At 41.6% G+C, this 9,845-nt stretch overlaps 1 protein-coding gene across 4 annotated transcripts in view; it reads left to right on the top strand.

The window, feature by feature from the left end:
* prkag3a (protein kinase, AMP-activated, gamma 3a non-catalytic subunit) overlaps positions 1–7,991 on the top strand; it is a 13,032-nt gene extending 5,041 nt beyond the window's left edge. For 2 of the 4 annotated variants that reach the window (XM_084051714.1, XM_084051711.1), the window contains exons 6-13: positions 845–905; positions 1,103–1,157; positions 1,446–1,572; positions 1,988–2,153; positions 3,962–3,999; positions 5,310–5,456; positions 5,984–6,319; positions 7,850–7,991. In XM_084051714.1, coding sequence (XP_083907840.1) covers positions 845–905; positions 1,103–1,157; positions 1,446–1,572; positions 1,988–2,153; positions 3,962–3,999; positions 5,310–5,456; positions 5,984–6,100 — 711 coding nt within the window. In that variant the 3' untranslated portion in view covers positions 6,101–6,319; positions 7,850–7,991. The remainder of the gene's footprint in view (positions 1–844; positions 906–1,102; positions 1,158–1,445; positions 1,573–1,987; positions 2,154–3,961; positions 4,000–5,309; positions 5,457–5,983; positions 6,320–7,849) is intronic. The other 2 variants (XM_084051712.1, XM_084051713.1) reach the window with 2 other exon arrangements.
* The last annotated feature ends 1,854 nt before the right edge of the window (positions 7,992–9,845 follow it).

Below are 9,845 nucleotides of genomic sequence, written 5' to 3' on the forward strand. Positions count from 1 at the left end.
GGCGCCCCGGCTGACCAGGGGGAGGCAGTATAGTGACCAGGATTACTGCATGTTTTTGTGAGGGTACCTACCCTAGGGGACACAGGGAGAACATGCAAACTCCACACAGAAAGGCCCTTTCACCTCTCTCAGAATTATTAACCCATTAAAACAAGGACAGCATCTGTGTCATTTTAGATTTTAGCTAAACTGTATGGCTAAATACAGAATACTGTTTTTCAGAAAACTCTTAGGATTTAGTATAGTGGTTTAGATAGAACAGTGAAAATGTTTTGAAGAGTCGTGAAAGTTTTTGAAATATTTTTGAATAATTTTGCTTTTTATTTTTACATGAATCTTCTCTTCTGAGGGTTCCCTGGCACAAAACATTTTCAGAGGGGGGTATGTGGCCAAATACATATGGAGGTCTGAGAAGAACTACTGATTTAGAACATTTGTGGAATCAGAACCATTCTCTGAGAACACAGAAGCAGAATTCCGCTCCGACTCATTGTAGATCTGCTATTTTCTGCTATTTTCAAATAGCCGAAATATATGTATAGGGCTGAAGTGGTTAATGTATGTTTTGTGATAATAAACGAAATCTGCAAAGTAACTAGTAACTAAAGCTGTTATATAATTGTAGTGGAGTAAAAGTACAATATTTGCCTCTGAGATGCAGTGGAGTGGAAGTAAAAGTATTGAAAATGGGAAATACTCCAGTAAAGTCAAAATTCCTCAAAAGTGTACTTAAGTACAGTATTTGAGTACATGCACTTAGTTACTTTACACCACTGCTGGGGGGGACGCTGATACGGCTGAAACAAACCCTTAATGTCTGCTTTTTTCCTTTCTCCCCTGAAAGGTCCAGATCTATGAGCTGGAGAACCATAAGATTGAGACATGGAGAGGTGATACATTTCAAAGTAAATGACCTTCATAGGAGGACCAGTACATGCTGTCATTGTGTACGCCTATTGTTGTGACTCACCCTGTGTGTGTGTGTGTGTGTGTGTGTGTGTGTGTGTGTGTGTGTGTGTGTGTGTGTGTGTGTGTGTGTGTGTGTGTGTGTGTGTGTGTGTGTGTGTGTGTGTGTGTGTGTGTGTGTGTGTCACTCTCTCAGATGTGTACCTGCACTACTCTAATCACTTCCTCATTAGCATCTCTCCTGAAGCAAGGTAGGAACTGATCTAATCATATTTGAACATGTTTGAACAAGCACTTGGAATTGTAGGAATTGTAGTGACTAAGGACTAAATGACTAAGGACCCACATGTCACAAAGGCCAGTATGCCCTTTAAGGTCTAATTGTTCCCATAAGAGTAGATAAATATTGTGAAAAAAAGCTGAACTTGTTCAGATCCAGACCCCTAGTTTGGTAATAGTTTATTGCAGGTGTAGCAATTGTCTCTGTCACTTATTTCAGTCCTCTCCTCTCCTCTCCTCTCCTCTGCTCTCTCCTCCAGTCTGTTTGAAGCCATCTATTCTCTCCTGAAGTATAAGATCCACAGGCTGCCCGTCATCGACCCAAAGTCGGGGAACGTCTTGCACATTCTGACCCACAAGAGAATCCTCAAGTTCCTGCATATATTTGTGAGAAAACTTGTACATGAATTAAGTATTGAGGCACAATCTACCGGAATTATAATACACCAAAATCATAACAGCATTTTGATGTGTGGTAGGTTTTTTCAAGGTGTTTGATATATATTTGAGAGGCGCCAGACTATAACTATCATGTGTAGACAGATATAATGGAATAATATAATAATATAGTATCATTATATATATTCTTCACTTTTTACTTTACTTTTCTTATTTTTTGTACTGCTTTGAGGAAATTAATTATATTAAAGTAAAAGTGACTAAGGACCCACATGTCACAAAGGTCAGTATGCCCTTTAAGATCTAATTGTTCCCATAAGAGGAGGCTAAGTCACAAAAAGAGCCACAAACAAACAGAATTAGACCCTTAACAACACACTTGTTGCTTGTACGTGGTGGTCAGGGAGGAATGGTCCCCAAACCGCAGTTCATCCAGAAGCCCATCCAGGAGTTGGGCATCGGGACGTTCCAGAACATCGCCACGGTGCGGCAGACGGCCTCCGTCTACGACGCCCTGTCCATCTTCGTGGCCAGGAGGGTCTCAGCGCTCCCCGTGGTGGACGAACAGGGTATGACATGCTGTTGAAACCAACATCCTCTTCTAATTATGACTTTCATTGGTTCAGTGTTTGTTTAACTCTGAGATAGCCCCTTTCTGGACCCTGTATACCTTTTTTGTGTTTGAGAAGATGGTATTCAGGGTCCCTTGCCAGTCAATGCACTCTCCCATGTACCCGCTGGTACCACTGTCTGGTGTCGGACAATATAACGTCTTTAAAGTTTTGCACAGTGATTTCAAAGATCTGCATTAGGGTCCCTGCTTTGATCGTTGCTAATCGGCGTTGCCATTAAACATGTTTAATCCATATTTAAAAACATATTTTTCCTCTCTTCCACACACTATGCCCCACTTCCCCCGTCTTGTGATTGGCATTGTATTTGTCCGCGACCAGACAGTGGTACCAGCGTGTACATGGGAGAGTGCATTGACTGGCAAGGGACCCTGGATACCGTCTTCCCAAATACAAAAAAAGGTATACAGGGTCCCGAAAAGGCCTAACTTTGAGAGTGTACAAAGCGACCCAGCCCGGGATCGAACTGGGAACCTTGTGGTTTCCAGTTCACTCTACCCGGCCACTCTACTCCTGAGCCACTGCCACCCCAAACAAATACAAGAACGCTCGCCGCAAAACACGCTCGCCCCAGGTCAAATCCGGCGACCTCGGAATGGTCGCCACCAGGTATTCCTAAACTTAACCTCAGTAAAACTATGTCTAAACCTAACCTTATTCCTTACCTTAACCTCAGTAAAACTATGTCTAAACCTAACCTTATTCCTAAACGTAACATCGGTAAAACTATGTTTAAACCTAACCTTATTCCTAAACGTAACCTCGGTAAAACTATGTCTAAACCTAACCTTATTCCTAACCTTAACCTCAGTAAAACTATGTCTAAACCTAACCTTATTCCTAAACGTAACCTCAGTAAAACTATGTCTAAACCTAACCTTATTCCTAAACCTAACCTCGGTAAAACTATGCCTAAACCTAACCTTATTCCTAAACATAACCTCAGTAAAACTATGCCTAAACCTAACATTATTCCTAAACATAACCTCAGTAAAACTATGCCTAAACCTAACCTTATTCCTAAACGTAACCTCAGTAAAACTATGCCTAAACCTAACCTTATTCCTAAACGTAAGCTCAGTATAACTATGTCTAAACCTAACATTATTCCTAAACATAACCTCAGTAAAACTATGCCTAAACCTAACCTTATTCCTAAACGTAACCTCAGTAAAACTATGCCTAAACCTAACATTATTCCTAAACATAACCTCAGTAAAACTATGTCTAAACCTAACCTTATTCCTAAACGTAACCTCAGTATAACTATGCCTAAACCTAACCTTATTCCTAAACGTAACCTCAGTAAAAAACTATGCCTAAACCAGTGGTGTGTTGTACCATGTTACGCTATATACGTAGAGTGACCTGCAGAAAGTTTTCATAGCCAAGCGTAGCCCTCTACTAACCATTTCATCCATTGAAAACGCGCTAGTGTATCTCCACGACCACGCGCATGTCGTGCAGGGAATGATTATCGTATCCCTCCGAAAAAAAACTAGAACACACCACTGCCTAAACCTAACCTAATTCCTAAACATAACCTCAGTAAAACAAACACAAGAATACAAGAACCGCTGGGGGGGCGAGCGGCCCGCTAAGAAAATGGGGGCGAGTGTGTTAATTGTGGCGAGCGTTCCAGTTACCATTGTCACAGTACAAGATGCGTACTTATAGACGTTGTCTATAAGTATAATGTTTTGTTCAGATAACTTATGCTTTCCAAATGCTGTCTCCTCCCTCAGGCAAAGTGGTGGCTCTGTACTCCAGGTTTGATGTGATTGTAAGTATTTATTTTCATATATACAGTAACTTAATCTATTAGACAGTCTCTGTCGGGTGGAAAAAATGTCCAACTGCTACGTTTCAGGATTCAAATTTGAAATCATCAAAAGCAGCAGATCTACAAGCTCGAAACGCGTCGCAAAGCGACGCGTTTCGAGCTTGTAGATCTGCTGCTTTTGATGATTTTAGTATGATCATTTAGGGCAGCGGTGATGCAACTTTGATGATGGAGAGGGAGAGGGCTGCTATATTTCCACACTCACTCCAGGGGGCCACATTGCATGTTGTTGCTGTCTTGCAGAAACCTCTTATCTCCATATTTTAACTTCATTTATCTTGTAAATTAATGTCCTACTTGTCATTCTAATATGTCACTCAAAATTAGCAAAAAATAGTGTTTGAGCTTGTAGATCGGCTATTTTTGCTATTTTCGAATTGGAAAAGTAACATTTTTATTTAATTTCAAATGCATAAGTTATACTTATGTTAAAGGTAGGGTAAGTGATTTGCTTTGGTTAAAATAAGTGTTAAATAGCTCTATATTGTGATAGTACTCATTGCTATAGAGTGTTTGTTCAGTAAAAGGAGTCTCCTTGTCTCTCCACCTCTTTATTAAACAGAAAATGCATTTTCGTTTCAGTTTCAGTTTCATTTCCAATTTTATCCAATCAGGATAGAGAACTAAATCAGGATACAGATTAAACAAGTGAAATTGGAAGTGATGACACTAAGAAATGAGCAGACAAAATTGGAACTGGAACACTATAAAAATGAAGCTTAAAAATGGGTACTTTCTCCTGATTGGCTGAGATTTAGACACCTACCGGAAAATGTATTTTCTGTTTATTAAAGAGCTGGAGAGACGGGGAGACTCCTGTTACTGAACAAACACTCTATAGCAATGATTACTATCAGAATATAGTGCTTTAACCTTTGAACAAAATACTTTTTGTTTTTACCAAAAAATATCACTTACCCTACCTTTAACTTTATGAACTTAAATACAAACACACTGGACATAAAAAAGACTAACATTGTAAGACTAGTCATTAAGCTAATAATATAGACTGAAGTAATTAAAGTGGGTCATGTTTGGAATTGTAACAGCTGAAATCAATAATATATCTGATATATTCTGATATATTATTGATTTCAAGGTGGGGGCCACATGTGGGCCCCGTGCCGCCAGTTGCCCATGTACAAACTTTGGGAACCAAACTGTGATAGACCGTGTAACTGTACATCTGTCCTGTGTGGCGAGTGAGCCCCGAACAAGCAGCGTTCTCATGTAAACGTTAAAATGGACAGAACCTGGCGGCCCAGAAGACCTACAACAACCTGGACATGAGCATGAAGGAGGCCGTTCAGAGGAGGACGTGCTTCGTGGAAGGAGTGATCAAGTGCTACCCCGACGAGGCCCTGGAGACCGTCTTAGAACGCATCGTTAAAGCTGAGGTACTGTATGCATCTTACCATAATGTCTACTATGTGTCTAACCCTAACCCAATGAGGGCCTGCAGACAGTCTTAAGGTCGTAACACACGGCAAGCGGTTCACGCGGGCGGTACCGCTCGGACCAGCGGTGATCGCGCCGCGATCATTGTTGTTTTTGTCCTCCTGCGCGGTGTGGTGAAAACAAAAGCTCACCACAATCCAGCTCTTGCCGCCCGCGCACGTGTGCACAAAGGAGCATTTATTTAATTATTTTAGAAACAGTTCATCTTTTACTCAAGGGGGACAACAGCCGTCACGACTACGTTAATGATGTCATTTGTCCATGTGTGGTCCAGCCCTAAGGAATACAACACACATGGAACAAAGTTGACAAGGAACCATGTAGATTATCAACACAGTATTATGGTGCTAGTAAAGGCTTCGCGCACGCACGTGGCCCTCACCGCATGGGCCTGCATGCCCCAGTCACAATTGTAATCCAGCCTACGCGGGTGCTCTGATGTCGGTGCATTGCTTCCTCCATGCAGGTCCATCGGCTGGTTCTGGTGGACAGGACGGACATGGTGAAAGGCATCGTCTCTCTGTCTGACCTGCTGCAGGCCATGGTCCTGACCCCTGCAGGTATAGACGCCCTCCTGTCCTAACACCCAGGCCATGGTCCTGACCCCTGACCCCTCCTGTCCTAACACCCAGGCCATGGTCCTGACCCCTGCAGGTATAGATGCCCTCCTGTCCTAACAACCAGGCCATGGTCCTGACCCCTGCAGGTATAGATGCCCTGCTGTCCTAACACCCAGGGACACGCTGTCTCCTCTCCTGCCACTCTTCCCCAGGCCTGAGCCCCAGTCCTGGAACCCAGGCAGGTACAGAACTGCATTCAGAGCGTCTGCTAAATGCCTACATTGTATATTATTGGTTTGGTTTATATGTATATATTGTTGACAACATCGGTATGCTGCCGATCCTAAAACATTTAAAATCTACAAGCTTATAGATCAGCAATTATTATTATTATTATTATTATTTTTGAAAAACTTTAATCAAATCAGAGTATTTTAATCTTATTAGAATGGATTTTTTAATATATTTTTTTAAACCAGGATTGGCTTCGGACACTAATCTATTAAATCGTCTCTGTCGGATCCAAAACTGTTACTTTTCAGGATTCAAATTTAAAAAATAGCAAAAGTAGCAGATCTACAAGCTCCGAACGCATCGCTTCGCGCCACGTTTAGAGCTTGTAGATCTGCTACTTTTGATGCTTTATGTGTGACGCTGTAGTGTGATAAAGTAGGGCAGGGGTCTTCAACGTCTTCAGCCCAAGGACCCCCTAGCTGAGAGAGAGATGAAGCAGGGACCCCCTCTATATTGTGTTTTAGATTCAACTTTTTTTGTTTACGTTTACTGTTCTTTTTCCCCTCTACACCTATACCTCTTTGCCAAAAATAGCAGATCTACAAGCTCACAACGCCTCGCGCTGCGAGGCGTTGTGAGCTTGTAGATCGGCTATTTTTGTCTAAAGTTCTCCTCAGAAAAGGGATGCTAGGGTTCAAGTGGTAAAGGTAAAAAAAAGAAATCATATCACGCAAAGATTTGGCGGACCCCCTGTAGTAACTCTGAGGACCCCCTAGGGGTCCCGGACCCCCTGTTGAAGACCCCTGAAGTAGGGCATTTCATTTATTGGCTCAGGATTAAAGGACAAAAATAAACCAATTCCATGAATTCAAGGCTTCATGTGGTGTGTAATTGATAGAAAATAAGTAATTATTTGGGTGAACTACAGTACTCCTTTAATGTTGATGTTTGTGCTGCTTGATTACCTGATGTGTTTTGTACATATAAGCGGGGGCGTCAATTGTGTATGGCAAGATATGGCAGGTGCCATACCTTGGCTCCAGAAAAAACTAAAATAATAATAATAAAAAAATAATAAAAATATGAATAGTAGCCTAATGCAGGTGTAAGACCATTGTGTTTGTATTGTGTTAAAGGTACAATGCATAGTTTTCTACGCATTTCCTGGCTTTTGGCGGGTTTGACCCCCAAATTTTGTTCCGCCACGCGACTTTGCCACGCGCCTAGGATAGGTGTCCCTTATTTCAATCTCTGGCAGTTGGCAACCCTAACCTTGCCATACCTTACCTTAGCTTTTGCTGATTATCAAGTTTATCAATTAATAAATAAAATGCTTGCCACAAATCATACACTCTCAGCCGCAGACGATGCACAAGAATACGCAATATCATGCATGTATATACAGACACCATGCATAGACTTATGAAATCCTGTCTGAGAGTTAATATCACAAACGTCCACTATTGTATGTAAATAAGCAATGTTATGTTGAAAACATGTAAATGTTCTTTGTCCATTATTCTCTGTCTGTGTTCTAGAAACAGAAGACGGTGGAGCTGAGCTGAACCATCACAGGAACAGAAGCTGGATGAATTGTACCCTCGTTCATGAAGTCCTTTGTCATCATTAACAACGCATTGAGACAATGCAAGGGAACGCATCTGTGTCATTTTAAGACGTCTTTGGCTATTCAAAAATAGAAGATATACAAGCTCATAGCGCGGCACCGAGTGCCGCGCTATGAGCTTGTAGATCTGCTATTTATTTATTTTTGTAATCGTGAAATTGTGTGCAAATCTTTGAATATATATACTGTATGTATACAAGTAAGACGCGCGAACGCTGGAAGCGAACGCAGCTCGAAAATAACAATAAGAAGAATAGAAAGGAATGAGCAATTACTTGCCATCCGGCCTGAAATATGCACAAATGACATGGAATTCTTAGATATCCCAATAGATGAACTCGTGTAGATGCTTGTAGATGTGTTATTTTTGACTGTCGCTGCTATATTTTTCTCAGAGGAGTGTAATTAGTCACCCAGGGGCACAGGCGAATGTCAGCCACACTGTAGTGCATGCAGGCAATGAGAGCGTGAGTCACATGGGGGCAGCCAATGAGAGCGTGAGTGACATGGGGGCGCGGCTGCACACATACTGCACACACACAGACAGACAGAGACACAAGCCGAGCCGAGTTTCATAGTAGGCTCCACTTGGGCGGAGGCTCTTCCGCGTTCGCAATCATTTTTTAACACCAAACACCATGCCTATACCTGTGCAAGGTCAAAACACTGTGTACAACACTTAAACCAAATCTTTAAGCTTATCTGCAACATTAGACCACATATCAATGTTCCTCTCACTTGCTCCATGTAACCTCGCCGTTGACAGTTCTAAATATCCAAAAACGTTAAAACCCATTGGCGAAATGTTAGTGTATGAGGAGGTTTCCACCTTGTAGCTACCATTTTCTTTGCAGCTGTTAAGCCAGCGAAGAAGACGCGCTTGTATGTGCAGTTCAGGTGTAGCAGGGACACATCATTTAAGATAAATACAGATGGAGAAGGTGTGATATCAGCTCCCAAAAGTAATGACAATTTAGCAGCAACCATAACCCAAAAAGAGGAAACCATTGGACATTCCCAAACCATGTGAAAAAAAAGGTACCAATAACATTTGGAGTACAAAATGTGCAGTTGGGGCTATTTATAAACCTCATAGCACATAATCTACGGGGAGTCAAATATGTACGGTGAACAAAATTTAAATGAATCTGTTGATGATCTGGATTCCTAGAAGACAACAATATATTAGACCAAACTGTGTCCCAATCAAAATCAGGATCCAAATTCCCTATGTCGTTCCTCCACAAAGTATCCACAGCTAGGGACCCATAATTAGATTCTAATAAAAATGCATACAATGCGGAAACGAGGCCTCTTGATCTACTAACGTCACAGATGAGTCTATGTAAAGGGTGCATTGTAAGGGAAGTCTGCCACGGAACTCCATAAGTCCTCATGGCTGTTCTCAGTTGTAAATAAAAGAAAAATGAGTTCCCTGGCAAATTAAATGAGTCACATAAATTCTGAAACGAACGCAAACCATTCTCATCAAATAGATCACCCAACGTATGAATCCCCTTTGAACTCCATCTAGGAAAGCGAATGGGACGTCCCTCCAGCAAAAGTCCTTGAATATTAAACACTGGGGAAAATAGATTCCATTTCAAGTCAATCCTGCATGTTTTTTCTGCTGCCCACACCGCTACCAGCTGAGATATTATTGGCCCAAATCGAACTTTGCATTGATTAGTAGTTATATTTGAATAGATAAGATCTCTCAACCCAATAGGATGTACTAAACTCTCCTCAAGCTCTCGCCATGAAACAGTAGTTGCCGAGTCAAACCATTTTAAGAGGGGACGAAGGGTGAAGGCCCAATAATATAATTTGAAATTGGGCAATGAAAGACCACCATCAGCCCTGGCTCGCTGCAATAAAGAAAGTTTAAGACGTGGACGTTTCCCATT

The sequence above is a fragment of the Gymnoscopelus microlampas genome, assembly GCF_963454915.1.
Source record: "Gymnoscopelus microlampas genome assembly, chromosome: 24".
Classification (NCBI taxonomy): Eukaryota; Metazoa; Chordata; class Actinopteri; order Myctophiformes; family Myctophidae; genus Gymnoscopelus; species Gymnoscopelus microlampas.